Source organism: Zootoca vivipara, chromosome 7, assembly GCF_965207765.1.
Source record: "Zootoca vivipara chromosome 7, rZooViv2.hap1.1, whole genome shotgun sequence".
NCBI classification, from domain to species: Eukaryota; Metazoa; Chordata; class Lepidosauria; order Squamata; family Lacertidae; genus Zootoca; species Zootoca vivipara.
This window is the reverse complement of record NC_142590.1, coordinates 52,965,684-52,982,204: the sequence shown is the minus strand read 5'-3', so window position 1 is coordinate 52,982,204 and position 16,521 is coordinate 52,965,684. Positions and strand designations below refer to the sequence as shown.

Sequence of the window (16,521 nt, the reverse complement as noted above, 5' to 3'; positions counted from 1 at the left end):
ACCCCTCCGCGAGGCCGGGCCTTCGCCGTCGTGCTCCTGCGACGTCTCTCCACCTTCGGCGTCGCGCTCCTGTGGAGAGGCGTCGCAGGAGCGCGAAGGTCCGCTTCTCTTGAGCCCTCCGCGAGGCCGGCTCAAGGGAAGCGGGCCTTCGCTGTCACATTCCTGCGACGCCTCTCCACAGGAGCGCTACGGCGAAGGTGGAGAGACGTCGCAGGAGCGCGAAGGTCCGCTTCTCTTGAGCCCTCCGCGAGGCTGGCTCAAGAGAAGCGGGCCTTCACTGTCACGTTCCTGCGACGCCTCTCCACAGGAGCGCTACGGCGAAGGTGGAGAGACGTCGCAGGAGCGCGAAGGTCCGCTTCTCTTGAGCCCTCCGCGAGGCCGGCTCAAGAGAAGCGGGCTTTCGCGTCGCGCTCCTGCAACGTCTCTCCACCTTCGCCGTAGCGCTCCTGTGGAGAGACGTCGCAGGAGCGCGAAGGTCCGCTTCTCTTGAGCCCTCCGCGAGGCCGGCTCAAGAGAAGCGGGCTTTCGCGTCGCGCTCCTGCGACGTCTCTCCACCTTCGCCGTAGCGCTCCTGTGGAGAGACGTCGCAGGAGCGCGAAGGTCCGCTTCTCTTGAGCCCTCCGCGAGGCCGGCTCAAGAGAAGCGGGCTTTCGCGTCGCGCTCCTGCGACGTCTCTCCACCTTCGCCGTAGCGCTCCTGTGGAGAGACGTCGCAGGAGCGCGAAGGTCCGCTTCTCTTGAGCCCTCCGCGAGGCCGGCTCAAGAGAAGCGGGCTTTCGCGTCGCGCTCCTGCGACGTCTCTCCACCTTCGCCGTAGCGCTCCTGTGGAGAGGCGTCGCAGGAACGTGACAGTGAAGGCCCGCTTCTCTTGAGCCGGCCTCGCGGAGGGCTCAAGAGAAGCGGACCTTCGTGCTCCTGCGACGCCTCTCCACAGGAGCGCTACGGCGAAGGTGGAGAGACGTCGCAGGAGCGCGACGCGAAAGCCCGCTTCTCTTGAGCCGGCCTCGCGGAGGGCTCAAGAGAAGCGGACCTTCGCGCTCCTGCGACGCCTCTCCACAGGAGCGCGACGCCGAAGGTGGAGAGACGTCGCAGGAGCACGACGGCGAAGGCCCGGCCTCGCGGAGGGGTCAAGAGAAGCGAGGCCGGGCCTTCACCATTGCCGCCGCCGCTCCAACCAGAGCCAGGCGCACCACGAGCCACCCCGGCCAGTCCTGGCGTCTGGTGGTGGCGGCTGCTGCTGAGAGAGGGGGAAGGAGAGCTGCGAGCGCTGCCACCGCCGTGCAGCGAAACGACTCGCAAAGCCTCTCACTGCTCTTGCTGCTACTGCTGCTGGAAGCCCTTTTCTAAGCGCGAGGTAAGAGCTTCCAAAGAGAACCCCCCCCGGTTTCCCGCGCTTTACTCAGCCGCCTTGACAGAGAGGCGGCCGCAGCGCAGGGCACTCGCGTCGGGGAAAGGCTCCTTTCTGTGCAGTTTGCCTCTGTGAAGGCATCAGAGTGCTTCCGTGGCTGCGTCCCAGTCACAGACCCTCCATGCCTCCGTGGAGGCCTCCATAGGCCTCGGAAAGCTCTTGGTAGAAAGTAAAATTATTGTTAAATTGCTGCTTTAGGGGGTGTTTTTCATCGCCTGGAACGGATTAATCCACTTTCCATTATTTTCAATGGGAAAGTTTGCTTCGGTTTATGAACGCTTCGGTTTATGAACAGACTTCCGGAACCAATTGTGTTCATAAACCGAGGTACCACTGTAATAATAATAATAAAACCCCACACCTTAGCGGTAATATTTTATTGGGATACAAGGCCATTTTTGTTCAAGTATCATCTCTCAACACTGGTTGGGTTAAGTTCAACTGTCCACTGAGAAAACAGTCCTTATCATCCTCATCATTCCTGCATTGCAGGGGTTGGACTCGATGACCATTGGGGTCCCTTCCAACTCTATAATTCTGTGATCATCATCCTCTAATCTATGCAGGTCAAGTTGGAAGACAGTCGGACCTCCGAAGACCCTCCCAGCCAGACTGCTCCTTTGTCACCTGTGCATGCTCCATCCAAGACAGCAGAAGGTCTTCCAGCCACAGTAAAGGAAGAACCTGTGGTGGTATGAAAAACCTTCTCTTTTTCATTTTCTTTTCTAGGCAAGTCAGTAAAGCTAGGGTGAAGGTGGCATCTCGCCCCTTCTCTTTGGGATGAGAGTTTTATGAGAATAATAATGCTTAGCTCTGGCCGTAGAGTTGTTTGCTAGAAGGCTGCAGCCAGGCTTTTGCTGACAGTTCTGTGAGCATTTGCATAGGGTGTGGATTCTTTGGCTTCAATTTCACTGCTGTTAGTATTTTACTTGTGCAGCCTGCCAATGTACAAGTGTGCCCATGTGTTGGAGTAGTCCTGAGCAGGAGTGAGTAGTGGGGATTTGTGACTTGTTTTTCTCTGGGCTGGGACTCTTTCAGGCATAACTTGTTCCTCCTCTGCAATTGAACCATGTGCTCCTCTTGAGACTGGAGAGCCCAACCCTTGCTCAGGAAGTGTGAAAAGTGAGCTGGTATTGTTTCGCTAGCTACCTTTTTCATTCTCCCTTTGTGTGTGGTTATGTACATACACATGAAGGAGAAAGCTCAAATTTTCTTGTGTCATTTGAATCCATTTTTGTAGCATAGCATAAGTATGTGAGTTGTAGCTAACCCGTCTTCAGTAGAAGAGTGTTCATAATAACTATAGAAACTTGAATTACCGTACAACATGCACTGAATCAGTAATGTCACTTAATCATAAGTCAGTTTGGAACAATGGAATTGGCCATTGAGACTGGTTATATTTAATCAAAGGTTAATGAATGAAGACAACTACTTTATTATTAGTTAATGAACTAATATTAACTCTGTGTGAAAGTTTTATGTAAGTTCCTGATTGGCTTAGATTTGCCACAGTGGGTTGCGATTGCGACAGGATGCCTTGATGTAACTATATGATTGGCTGACTATAGACACATGTGTAACAGAGAACTCTATACAAATGCTATTTATTCTTACCAAGTTGGAGTTTCTTTTAGATCAGAGCATTTTCAAGAAAAACAAAATGACCCAAATCTTCCTAGAAATAACCCTTTATTGATTAACAGGTAATAACTAATAAGAACTCATTCACTCCTCTCATTCATACTTACCAGATGGGTGGACCCACTAAAAAAATTGTTCAGTTTCTTTTAAGAGTCTTTGAGCGGCCACCTCAGCAGCAGGATAGCAACGCCTTGTACCAGGGACTTTCCAGTCTTTACTGTATATAGTTTCAGGTTCAATCCCCATATGGGACAGCTACACCTTTCTTGTATTGCAGGGAGTTGGACTAGATCAGGCATCCCCAAACTGCGGCCCTCCAGATGTTTTGGCCTACAGCTCCCATGATCCCTAGCTAACAGGACCAGTGGTCAGGGATGATGGGAATTGTAGTCCAAAACATCTGGAGGACCGAAGTTTGGGGATACCTGGACTAGATGATAGCTTCTGTCATGCTGATTCCCCACATTATCTTCATGAATAGGTATTTGTCTCAGCATGTCCTTTGAGAATAGTTACTTGTCTCTGACATATCCAAATGTCTGGTACATCCTGCTTTCCCATCCTGTTTATTATATTACATTTTCTTTTTCTTCTTCAGAATCTATTTCTATCTTCAGAATCAAACAATCTCTTTATCTTTATTTTCAGAATCAAACAGTCTCTCTCTCTCTCTTTTTTTATTAAGTTTGGGCTTTTTACATACATTATATTTCTCCTTCCAAAATTTTACATTTCCCGTAAAAAATTTCCTTTCCTTTCCCTTCCGTCCCACCCCCCACCCATGTCCATTGGAAGGGTTCAGACAGTTATCCTCAGCCACGGGCATAATGTCTTTAGTTTCCACCGAATGTCTCTTGTTCCAGTAGTTTTTATCCATTGAAGATAGGGGTTCCACCTGTTCCTTATCGTGGTGGACTCGACCTCCCACTTCGTTTCCTGCAACATGACTGCAGCAATGTCTCACTGGATAAATTCATACACGTAGCTATTCCATGCCTCTACTGTCCATTTTTCTCTATCTTTCCAACCTAACGCTATCATTGCCTTTCCCGCTAATATCATGGCTTTGAAGGTAAGCTGGTCACCATTCTCTATAGCTGTGTTTCCAAGTAAACCCATTGTCATGAAATCAAAGTCTATTGAAAGCTTCACTTTAAACATTTCATTAATGACCTTTAGGATTTTATTCCAGAATTCCTTTACCTCTGGGCATTCCCAGTACATATGGGAAAACCATCCCTTGGCCTGTTTACAATGCCAACAGTTAAGATTCAATCATGGTACCATATTAGCTAGTTGGGCCGGAGTTCTATACCATTTTTGAAAGAATTTTAATTCCAGCTCTCTAAATTTGCTTACTTTAATTTCATCTATTCCTTTCATTATCCTTTCAACCGTTGATTCGCTAACTTGTTCTTCCTTACTCTACATCTTTTGAATAAGATGAGTTGTCTGTTTCTTATTTGTGATCATTCTCTTATAGATTTTACCTATCATCTCTTGTTTCATTTTTTCCATTTGTTTATATAGTTCCTCTATTGGCTCTTCTGAACTCATATTTCCTATCTCTTGGATTTTAGAAATTTTGTTTTGTAGTCCTCCAATTTTTAACCAATGTTGGTTACCTATGTTCTCTGTTAGTTCCTGCAATGTCTTTAAGGACTCTATACATATCTTTAACTATATAATATCCCTTAGCCTTTAGAATTTTCCACCATTTGGGATCCTCTATTGCCTCATAAATGCTTTCTAAGGGTGCACTTAGAGAAATCCTTTTTAACCATAAAGGTTGCCATTTCTTCCATATACCTAATGCCAATTTCCTGGGGCCTATTGCAGATTTCAAATCTTTGATTATATTATTTGTAAAAATTCCAAATCTTCCTGCACCATTGTTTACCTCGTCCTCAAATTTAATCCACTTTTGTTTGTTTTCAACTGCAATTTCTAGTAAAATTTTTAATTGAACAGCCTCATAATACCGTGTTTCCCCCTTTTTAAGACACTGTCTTATAACTTTTTCCCCTCAAAAAAACACTGTGTCTTATTTTCAGGGGATGTCTTATTTTTTTATTACTGTTTTTATTACAGTACTTGTATAATACAGTATTACAACTTGTGTCGGGCTGGACCGTGCGCGCATGCGCACACACACATACATACACATACGCCCATGCCTTCCCTCCCTCCCCGCGTTCAGATGGAGCAGGCTGGGTTGGGGAGGGGACACCCCGTCGGCACTGGGTCTCGGCTTGTGCTGAGGGGCCGCAGCCACCCTGCCAGGAAGGGCCCCTACCCCGGGGTGTCCATGACCGTGCTGCTAATGTGCCACCGCCAAGCAGCACAGAGGAGTCCTCCTCCTCCTCCTCTTACTGCTCCTCCTCCCTCCTCGCAGGCTCTCTGCTCCCGTAGCATTGCTGGGCTCTCCGAGCGTTTTGCACTGCAGCAGCCGCCGGTTCTGGGCTGCGGGGGGAGCAGGCAGGGCGAGCGCGCGCAACCTGCGGGAATTGATGCACTCCCGTCTGCAGCGCGTGCAAATGGCCCGGGAGGGCCGCTCGCTGCCGCTGCCAGGTCAGGTCTCCACCCGAGGCGCCTTCGCCGCCGTAGCTGCAGGCTTCCCGCAGGGGCCGCCTGCGAAGCGCCGCGCCGAGGCTCCCCAGGAGAAGGTGCGCAGGGGCTGAAGCCGGAGGCAGCGGGGGGCAGGTTCCGGCCCCAGTGATGTCAGGCACGCCTGTGGGACCGGGACCCGCGGGGGGGGGGATCTTTCTCGGCTACGTCGCTCTCCTGGACAGCTGCAGCAGCGGGAGGAGTGCACGCTCAGCCCTGGCGCCATGGCACAGCCCCTGCAAAAGTGCGGGGCAGAGTGGCAAGCCCTAGAGGAGGAATTCCAGAAGCTCCAGGAAACTCACTCACGGTTCTGGGCTGTGGGGTAGCAGGCCTCCTCAGCCGGGCCAGGCAGAGGCCCGGCCGCTGGCTCTGTCAGGAGTATGGGCAGGAGTCAGGCTCTGGGGCCTGTAGTGCTTTGCAGGACTGGGGCCTGCCTCAGCTTGTGCTGGAGAAGCAAGAAGTGGTCACTCAGGTGAGGCCTCAGCTTGTGCTGGAGAGGCAAGGAGTGGTCACTCAGGTGAGGCCACTTGATACCTCACTGCACCTGGTGGCAGGAGCTGGGAGGGATAAAAGCTCAGCATTTCCCTTCAGCTCTTTGCCACAGCAACGCTATCCCTGCCTGGTTGCCTCTGGCCTCTTGCTCCTTGGACCCTTGCCTTGCCGACGCCTTGATCCTCGACCCTTGGACCCTTGCCTTGCCGCCTTCTTGCTCCTTGGACCCTCGCCTGCTGACGCCTTGCTCCTTGGACCCTCGCCTGCCGACGCCTTGCTCCTCGACCCTTGGACCTTTGCCTTGCCGACGCCTTGCTCCTTGACTCCCAGACCTTCGCCTCTGCCTTGCTCCTTGACCCTGCGACTGCCTGCTGCTGGACCCTCAGCCCTGCACCTGTTCCTGCTTCTACATCACCATCTTGCCCCTGGTCCTGACGTCCCCAGTCAGGGCTTCAACCGCCCGCCGACCGGACCGTGACAGGCTCGTGCTGAGCGCTCCATGCTGCAGCAGCCAGTTCCGGGCGGCAGGCCAACTCGGCAGGCCTGGCAGGCATGTCTTATTTTCGGGGTATGTCTTATTTTCGCAAATGCTTAAAATTGCTGCCCTGGCTTACTTTATGACTAGGTATTAAAAAAAACAAGACTACGTATTAAAAAGGGGAAAACACGGTAATTATAAATATTTGGTAGGCCCCACCCTAGTTCTGTTTTGTGGTTGTACACAAATCTCCTTTGTATCCTTGATTTTTTTACTTCCGAATATCCATTGTTTTATCTCATGATTCCATTGTTCCATTTGCTGTTTTCTCATCTCTAATGGGATAGCTTGAAAGAGATAGCTCAACTTAGGGATCCAGAACATTTTAGTAACCATGATTCTTGCTGTAATACTTTTTATTTCTCCATCTTTTTCATGTCCTTTAGTATTTTTTCCATACCTTCCTATAGTTGAGTTCTGCAATCTTGTTAATATTTCTGCAGAGTTCAATGCCCAGGTATTTTATTCTTTTAGTCCCCAGGCCCATACCTGTTATGTTGTTTATTACTCTTTTTTCGGCTAGATTCACATTAAAATACATTATTTCTTATTTTGTTATAGTTATCCCTAATCCGGAGTGTTCCTCAAAATCTTCTAATATTATCTTTATTTCTTTTATCCCTTCCATAGGATTTGTTATGTTTACAATAATATCGTCTGCAAACAAATTGATTTTCATCTCCTCTTTCCCAATCTTATAGCCCTCTATCCTTCCACAGTTCCCTTATCCTTTCTGCTAGTTGTTCTGTAGTCATTATAAATAGGAATGGCGACGGAGGACACCCCTGTCAGACTCCTCTGCATGTTGGGAAAGGTTGGGAGTATTTGCAATCAACTGTCACCACTGCTGTTCCTTCCTTATATACTTCTTGAATCACAAATCAATAAACCTCTCCTACTCCATATTTTTTCATTATTTCCCATTAAAATTCCTGTGAGTGTGTGTCAAATGCTTTAAAGATGTCTAATTTCAATAGCCTGAACTTTTTTCCTTGTCCGTGATATATTAGATTAATAATATTTCTAATCGGGTGGGTGATATTCCTACCCTTAACAAATCCATATTGGTCTTCTTTTATTATGGGATAGCATTTTTTATCCTGTTTGCCATAATTTTGGAAAAGATTGTATAAGCTTGGTTTAATAGACTTATAGGTCTATATGAGCCTACTTCTTTAGGGTCTTTGTTTGGTTTTAAGATTACCATTATTTCTGCCTTTCTCCATGTTTCTGGGGCCTTTCCCCCTTCTAGTATGCTGTTAAAAAGTAGTTGTAGTTCCAGGGCCAAGATTTCTACCATTTCCTTTGAAAATTCAGCCGTAAAGCCATCTAGACCTGGAGATTTCCCATTTTTTAATGCCTTAACTGTGTCTATTATTTCTTTTATTGTAATTTTGCTGTCTAACTTACTTTTCTCAGATTGTCCCAATTTTAGATTTAAATTCTCCTGAAAGCTTGTTACCTCCCTTTTTAATATAATTTTTTATAAAAACTTGCAAAAGCCTCTTTAATTTCCTTTGTGTCTTGCGTTTTATTACCATTTATTTTTATACTTTTAACTCTTTGTTTCTCTTTCCTTATTTTCAGATAATTTGCAAGTCTTTTTGCTGATTTTATATTATTCCTCTGGAAATCATTTCTAATCATTACTTCCTTCTTGCACAGTAGAGTCAAATCTAATTCCTCTAATTGTTTTTTAAATCTTCTTAATTTGTTCTTGAGTTTTGGAGCAGTATCTAATTGTTTGTTCTGTAATATTTCCAATTCCTGGATTTTTTGTTGTCTTTTTGAGTACCATTCTTTTGTATTATATTTTCTTCCATGATTATACAGTGTCCCCTAAATACACATTTTGCTGCATCCCAGAGGATTTCTGGAGTAACTGATCCTTTGTTTTCTTGAAAGAATAACCTGATCTGATTTTCCATATACACTCTATCTTGGACATTAGCCATTATTAAATTGTTATATTTCCAGGGTCTCTTGTCCTTAAAAAGGTAAAGGTAAAGGGACCCCTGACCATTAGGTCCAGTCGTGACAGACTCGGGTTGCGCGCTCATCTCGCATTATTGGCCGAGGGAGCCGGCGTATAGCTTCCAGGTCATGTGGCCAGCATGACAAAGCCGCTTCTGGCAAACCAGAGCAGCACATGGAAACGCTGTTTACCTTCCCGCTGTAGCGGTTCCTATTTATCTACTTGCATTTTGACATGCTTTCGAACTGCTAGGTTGGCAGGAGCTGGGACCGAGGAACGGGAGCTCACCCCGTCGCAGGGATTCGAATCGCCGACCTTCTGATCAGCAAGCCCTAGGCTCAGTGGTTTAACCACAGTGCCACCTGGGTCCCATATTCAAATCACCTGCTATAATAATTTCGCCCTCTGCGAACTGGTACATTATTTAAAGTACTTTTTAAAGGAATTTATTCTGTCCTTTAATATAAATATTCACTATTGTTAGCACTTTATTTTCCAGTTTACCTTTAAGCAGCATAAATCTACCTTCCTTGTCTAACACAATTTCTGTTATTTTAATATCTACTCTCCTATTTACCAGGACTGCGCCCCCTCTTGCCTTTCGCTTCTGCTAATACCTCCCAAGCTAAATCGTTGAATAGTGGCTTTTTCTCTTTTTTTTGATTTATGGGTTTCTTGAAGACACATTATATCGGCTCCTTGTTCTCTAGCTAGCCTAGATAACCTATATTGTTTAAGGTTAGATGTTAAGACCATTGACATTCAGTGAAATAATTTTGATTGAATTAACCATATTCTTTGTTGCTTTGAATTTTGTGTCCGTTAAGCTGAGGATTATTGTTTTCATTTTTTTCTTACAACTCCTTACCCCCCCTTCCTCCCTCCTCTCCACATTCCAAGAAAGCACACATCCCCTCCCTCCCCTTAACCAAAACATTTCAATAAAACAGTTTGTTTGTTGGCCTTTTTACTCTCCTTTAAGATGTAACACCCTGTGAGTGTGTTCTTGGTCTTTTATCTGGTTGTGTTGTGAAGCTTCACCTGAGGGACCTTCTCCGGCATCCAAATCTTCTGCCTCCTCCTCTCTAGTGACTCATCGCCTTCGATTCCCAGCTGCATCAATAAGGTCCCAGCCTCTGTTGGGTTCTTAGCAATAAACCTTTACCATCTTTAAAAACCAATATAGAGGCAGGGTATACCCAAGTAAACCTTATATCGTTATTGTGCAGCTTTTGTGCATAAGGTTTCATTTGGCTTTTTTTCTTCCCTTAAAGTAGCCTTGCATAGGTCTCGACTCACCCACACTCTCTTCCCTTGGAAGCTCAGCTCTTTAATTTTCTTCAGAGTCTGGTATACCTGCTGTTGCAGCTTCTCTCCAGAAAATTTAATTATTACATTCCTAGGGGATTCTCTCCCCCTGGACCCTCGACAGCAATGGGCTCTTTCCACATATTCTGGGTTCAGACTAACTCCTTGAGTGCATAGACAGGTTCTCAGAGTTTCTTCCAACTCTTTAGCCTGCGTTTCTTCTGGAATTCCTCCCAAGAACATATTAGCTCTTCTCTGGCGGTCTGACAATTCTGCCAGCTGTTTAGTTAGCGTGGTTACCTTTTTTCCGTTTTCCTGAGCTAGCTCTTTGGCTTGAATTGCTATTTGCTTCTGTCAGTGTTTTGAAAAAATATGACAAAGGTTCTGACCTCCTTTGCCTGCTTTGTCTGGTCCTCAGACCCTAGCCGGCACAAAAGACCCCACGAAAAGAGTGTCCTTGCAGAGTATTTTCTGCTTTTATTCTTTAAAGTCTTTAACTGCAAAACGACTAACTACAGACATAGGAGTCTTGGTAGACCACAAACTTGACATGAGTCAACAGTGTGATGCAGCAGCTTAAAAAGCCAATGCAATTCTGGGCTGCATCAATAGGAATATAGCATCTAGATCAAGGGATAGCTCTTGTGGTCTCTTCCAACTCTGATTCTATGATTCAACACCACCAGCTTTCTCTAACCAACCAATCCAAACTAACATACAGCTACAATTAGGTAAGAGGCCGCTGACTCATGCTGACTTGGTTCTTTTAGCATTAAAGAAACAGCGGCCAATTTTTAGCCGTGACAGCTTTGCCCTCTTAATTTCGACTCCTATCGTCTCTAATGCTGTTTTGGGAGGTAAGCATTATGTCCTGGAAGGCTGCTAGCTGAGCTGATAAATCTTTCAATGTCTTTGCCATCCTTAAGTTGTTGAATAAAGTCGTAAATAAGAGAGAACTGCTGGGCATCTCTGATAGGCTTGAAGTTAATTTAGCGGCTTTCTTACCAAGTTTGCAGGCTTGAATTCGGCACCCTCGGTTTCTCTGCAACTTTGCACTCTTTAATCTTTACTTTTTTCAGTTTATCTTACATTCCTTTAGGCCATAAATTGTTCGGCTTGGCAGGGGAGTTCCAGGGCAGACGACTGGCTTGTAAACAGTCTCTTTATCTTCAGTCACATGCCACCTGGCTTTACTCACTCATATCCATTCATACTCTGAATGGAAGCTTATTTTTTGCTATTAGCACATACACCTTCTCCAGACTGGGGTAGTGTTGGATTAGGCAGAGACCTCCCTATGCTCAGCTCTCCTGGTTAAGGAGGCTTTTGCTGGCAGGATCACTACTGTGGGGAGCCCGTGGAAAGATTGAAACTGAGGCTGAGGCAAACCATAGCTGCCAAGTTATCCCTTTTTTTAAGGGATTTTCCCTTATGCTGAATAGGCTTCCTCGCGAGAAAAGGGAAAACTTGGCAGCTATGGGCAAACCGAGGCCCTGTATGTCGTCCCCACCCCCACCCCCCAATCCCCTTTGCGGCCTTTTATACTTTCCTCCAGTATGTCTTCTGGTGCTGCCATTGTCAAACAAGAACTGCTGGTAATTTGGACTCCTCCTGCTACACACTCCTTCATGAGATGTTTGTGTATAATCTCCAGTTGTATTAAAGCCCATGGGCATACCAATTAAATTCATCCCTCCTATAGCCTTGCTGCAGTGGTGTACTCAAGTGTATTCTCTAGAGGTTCCTCCTGTTTTTGTTTTTACTTCTCCTGAATGCTCTACAGGATTTCTTTCCTCTTCATGCCCACTGCTGCTTCATCTTTCTCTTCCCATGCCCTTACGTCAAATAAACTCTCTTAGAGGTCACATCTTCAGCCCAGATTTGCAAACAGAATACAAGATTTACTTTGCAAAGGAGATGGGGAGCTAGGATGAGAAAGGTGAGATATAAGTGCTTTGTTTTTTCATTCTGTATTGCTGTTGTATAATCCCTTAGTAGTGATTTCTACAGCCATATTATATGAGATGTGCCTTTTACTGACCAGGGAGGCTGCGGTGTGAAAATGAATGAACTTGAGATGTCTGGGTCTGAAGATTGGGGAAATTATCATCTAACAGAAGGAGGAACAGTTGGATATCATCCTGGAGTAAATACTTTGATAAATCTTTTTATATATGTATAAACTGACAGACAGAAAATCAAAAGCCCTTTGTATTTATTTCTCCTATTCTTATTTTTATCTTCCTGCTTCTTTTTCTTTGTGGCTGTGGTACTGTTTGGGTGTATCTAGTTGTGGTTCAAAGAGAAGAGGGGACTCTCACTCTTAGTCAGGGGTCCCCAGACTTACCGGCGTTTGGGCCAGTTCCCACTGCACCGATCGCGCGGCGGGCCGGAGGACGGGGGAGCGCGCACCTGTGCGGGCTGGCGGGCAGGGGAGTGCACGCCCGTGCGCATGCCTACGGGCGCTTACTGGCGCGGCGGTGCACTTCCAGGGTGGAAAAAGCGCCGAAAATCCGTTGTGCGCATGCGTATGGGCCTCCCCCACCCGGAAGTGCACCAGAAATGACCTCTTCCGGGTCGGGAGAGGCCCATACGCATGCGCACAAAGGATTTTCGGCGCTTTTTTCCCGACCTGGAAGAGTGCTGCCGCGCTGCGCGCCGTAAGAGCGGGCGGCGGTGGCGGGCAGCGGGGGTTGTCGCGGGCCGGATTGGCAGGCCAATTGGGCCGCATCCAGCCCCCGGGCCGTAGTTTGGGGACCCCTGCTCTTAGTAATAAGATTGTAAGGATTGCTTGGGATATAGGGATACTCTTGTCTAGTTGAAGTCTTCTCTCTGAAGCTTGGGCTGAGTTCCACTCCCCACTGGAACAACAGAATTTCTCCTCTATACAACTTTGCAGGTGGAGTTGAAAGATAGGCAGGCAGCTGAACAACCTCCCAGCCAGGCCTTATCCTTTCCATCTGCTGAAGCATCTATAGAAGACCAGCCACAACTTGTGACCACAGAAGGCATTCATACTACAAAAAAGGAACTGCCTGTGTTGGTATGAACCACTTTTTCCCCCCTTTGCAAGTCAACCATTTGGGTGAAGTAAGCTAGGATGAAATTGGTATCCTGCCTATTGTTTTGGAGATGAGGGCTTTATTCTCAATTAGCTGTCACCATTGAGTGGATTGCTAGAAAACTGCTGCCCATCTTCTGCTGAAAGTTTTGTGAATATTTGCCTAGGACTAGGGCATTCTTTGGCACTAATTTCTGAGTTTATTTCGAGCTGGTATTTTACAAAAGACCCTGCAGCAAATGTGTAAGCCTTGCCATGTTTTGGAGTGGTCCTAAAAAGGGATAAGCAATGAGGCTGTTTGTGCTCCACAAGGTCTTGTTCAAATCTTGAGAAATTTATTTGTTGTTGCTTTAAAAATGGATATTTCTAGCCCTTTAAAGCGTGGAGACAAACTTGTGAATAAGATGACAATTGTTGGGAAGTTATGCACAAACTCTGTTAATGGTTTGGAGAATATTCTGGGTTCAGACATACCATGAAAACAAATGGTTTTAAATTCTGACCCTGCCACAAACCATGTTTGTTTTGGTCCTGACAAACCATGATCTCAAACAATGAGTTGGCGCTGATCAGCAAACTGGAGTTTGTATTAACTGTGATTTGCTATTATTTCTGCTTAACAGCAAACCAAGTGTTTGACTTTTCATTATTTGTGGCCTCAAGTGAGTAGGATATTTTCATCCTGCCTTTTAAAACAGGATTGTCATTTACATTTTTTAAGTGCCAGTTTTAGTGTATGTGATTGATTGTTTATAACACAGGTCAGCAACCTTTTTCAGCCGAGGGCCGGTCCACTGTCCCTCAGACCATGTGGTGGGCCGACTATATTTTTTTTTTGGGGGGGGGGGAATGAATGAATTCCTATGCCCCACAAATAACCCAGAGAGGCATTTTAAATAAAAGCACACATTCTACTCATGTAGAAACACGCTGATTCCCGGACCGTCAGCGGGCCAGATTGAGAAGGCAATTGGGCCACATCTGGCCCCCGGGCCTTAGGTTGCCTACCCCTGGTTTATATATTGTAAGTTGCTTTGAGTTACCTTGCTAAAAAAGTGACAGATAAATTTAATAAATAATAATCCACAGGCTGTTAACAGACAACAAGCCTATCTGATCTTGTCACATGATTTAGGGTTTGCATTACTTGAAGCCATCAAGTAAAATCACTTTGGGTAAGATCCAATGAAATCATTGCATGAGTGGAATGGCTTTTGCTTGTACAGTGGAGCTTTCCTACCTCTCAGGTGTAAGATCTTTAAAAATAATTATTATTTTTTACTCAAATCACATAGCAAAACAAATGGGGGCGGGGATCCAGTTTTTAAAAGCAAAAGGGACATGAGTTTTGTTTAAGTTTGCAGTGACTTTTGTGAGCTAAAGCTGTGGGAGGAATGGTAAAAGGAATGTCTGTACTTTGCAAAGCCACTGCAGTGGCTACAATTGCTTTTCATGCTTTTTGTTCGGTTTTCTGTTGGTGACGATGGAAGCATGTTCATGAAGTACTTGAATTGCCCTTGCATGAAACATTCAGGCATTATATTTTGCCATATTGATTGCAATTAGGATCTGATCCCTGCAAACCCACAGTCCCTAATATTTCTTTCTCTCCTGAAGCTGGAAGCCATCCCACCCAAAGACCATTTCAGCCATGTTGGCTCACCTCCTGCTGTAGAAATACCATTCCTTTCTGAGACCACAAATGAGAATCATTCAGAGGGAAAAGAAGACATTGAACTGGTATTAAATCACACTCTCCTTTCCCTAGAAGTAAACTGCTTTTGTAAGGATTCTAAAGTGAGAGTTGGTTAGCCTTTTTCAAAATTGATTGCAATTAGGATCTGATCCCTGCAAACTCAAAGTCCCTGATATTTCTTTCTCTCTTGAAGCTGGAAGCCATTCCACCCAAAGACCATTTCAGCCATGTTGGCTCACCTCCTGCTGTAGAAATACCGTTCCTTTCTGAGACCTCAAATGAGAACCATTCAGAGGGAAAAGAAGACATTGAACTGGTATTAAATTACACTCTCCTTCTTTCCCTGGAAGTAAACTGCTTTTGTAAGGATTCTAATGTGAGAGTTGGTTAGCCTTTTTCAAAATATCGGGTAAGGTAGGAGGAATAGGGAGGGGTTAATCAACTCCTGTTGTATTGCTACAGAGCCAAACTCTCTTGTTTTAATTTTAAATCAAATAGGAATCAGAGTGAGAATCGAGAACGGGTGAAATTCCAGTATGCCTCATTGCTTTGGCCAAGTTTCCAGTCCAATATTTTAGGCTTAAAATGTTCTGCATCAGATTGTTACAAGTAATTGAGATAATGTGGGAGGAATTGGCAAGAGGGATGGGGAAAGGTGTGTCCTAGAAATGAGGAAACAATACTGATCAGGTACTTCATTTGTGTTTCACTAGCCAGTCATTTACTCATCTCAGACTATTCTAACCCTGTTTTCACTTGAAACTGATACAGACCCAAATCACCAGCAGTCTTAAGGATGGAGACCTCCATAAGTCCTGTGCTGTGCTAGCTACTAGCTCCTCCAGCCTCCCAAGTACCCTGAGTGATGTTCGTGTTGTGCCTGTACTGGTGAGAGAGAAAAAATATGAAAAGGTAAGACTGAGGGATCTTCTTCGTGTCTTTGATCCCTGAGAACATGGCTGGACTTACTTATTATATTCATAATAATAATAATAATAATAATAATAATAATAATAATAATAAATAATAATAATAATAAATTTTATTACACCCCGCCCATCTGGCTGGGTTTCCCCAGCCAATACATTTGTGCAAGGTATGGTAGAAAATCCCAAAGAGGCAACTCAAATGGAACTTTTCAGGCATTATATTTGGTCATATTGATTTCTTTCTCTTTCTCTCCTGAAGCTGGAAGCCATCCCACCCAAAGACCATTTCAGCCATGTTGGCTCACCTCCTGCTGTAGAAATACCATTCCTTTCTGAGACCACAAATGAGAATCATTCAGAGGGAAAAGAAGACATTGAACTGGTATTAAATTACACTCTCCTTTCCCTGGAAGTAAACTGCTTTTGTAAGGATTCTAAAGTGAGAGTTGGTTAGCCTTTTTCAAAATTGATTGCAATTTGGATCTTATCCCTGCAAACCCACAGTCCGTAATATTTTTTTCTCTCCTGAAGCTGGAAGCCATCCCACCCAAAGACCATTTCAGCCGTGTTGGTGCTTCTGGGTGGGAGACGGCCTTCTCCCGGCACTGGTCCGGAACGCATAGCACAGCATTCACTCCTCTGGACGTTCAAGCAAGCAGCAGAGCTTAGCAGAAGCTGAGACTGAGGATACGTAGCATCTGGGTTTAGTGATATTTACAGGATCAAAATAAAGAACAGAGCCATTATGGCTTGTCTCTTCTCCTCCGAGAGAGGACAACAGAACAAAGAACAAAGAAGACGGAAGTGGCATACAGTTCCTTCCGTTCGCAGGCTTCCAAAGAATGGAATATCAACACACAGAGC

The 16,521-nt window shown here is 45.5% G+C and overlaps 1 protein-coding gene across 20 annotated transcripts in view; it reads left to right on the top strand.

Moving 5' to 3' along the window:
- Positions 1 to 16,521, top strand: part of LOC118075194 (uncharacterized) — a 45,601-nt gene that overhangs the window by 12,194 nt on the left and 16,886 nt on the right. For 9 of the 20 annotated variants that reach the window (XR_015951086.1, XM_088674236.1, XM_088674237.1 and 6 more), the window contains exons 8-14: positions 1,974 to 2,099; positions 12,016 to 12,117; positions 12,871 to 13,014; positions 14,650 to 14,772; positions 14,922 to 15,044; positions 15,500 to 15,640; positions 15,917 to 16,039. Coding sequence is in view for 19 of the 20 variants with exons in the window: in XM_088674236.1 (XP_088530362.1) it covers positions 1,974 to 2,099; positions 12,016 to 12,117; positions 12,871 to 13,014; positions 14,650 to 14,772; positions 14,922 to 15,044; positions 15,500 to 15,640; positions 15,917 to 16,039 (882 nt within the window). In the remaining variant the exon portion in view is untranslated. The remainder of the gene's footprint in view (positions 1 to 1,973; positions 2,100 to 12,015; positions 12,118 to 12,870; positions 13,015 to 14,649; positions 14,773 to 14,921; positions 15,045 to 15,499; positions 15,641 to 15,916; positions 16,040 to 16,521) is intronic. The other 11 variants (XM_088674241.1, XM_088674240.1, XM_088674238.1 and 8 more) reach the window with 4 other exon arrangements.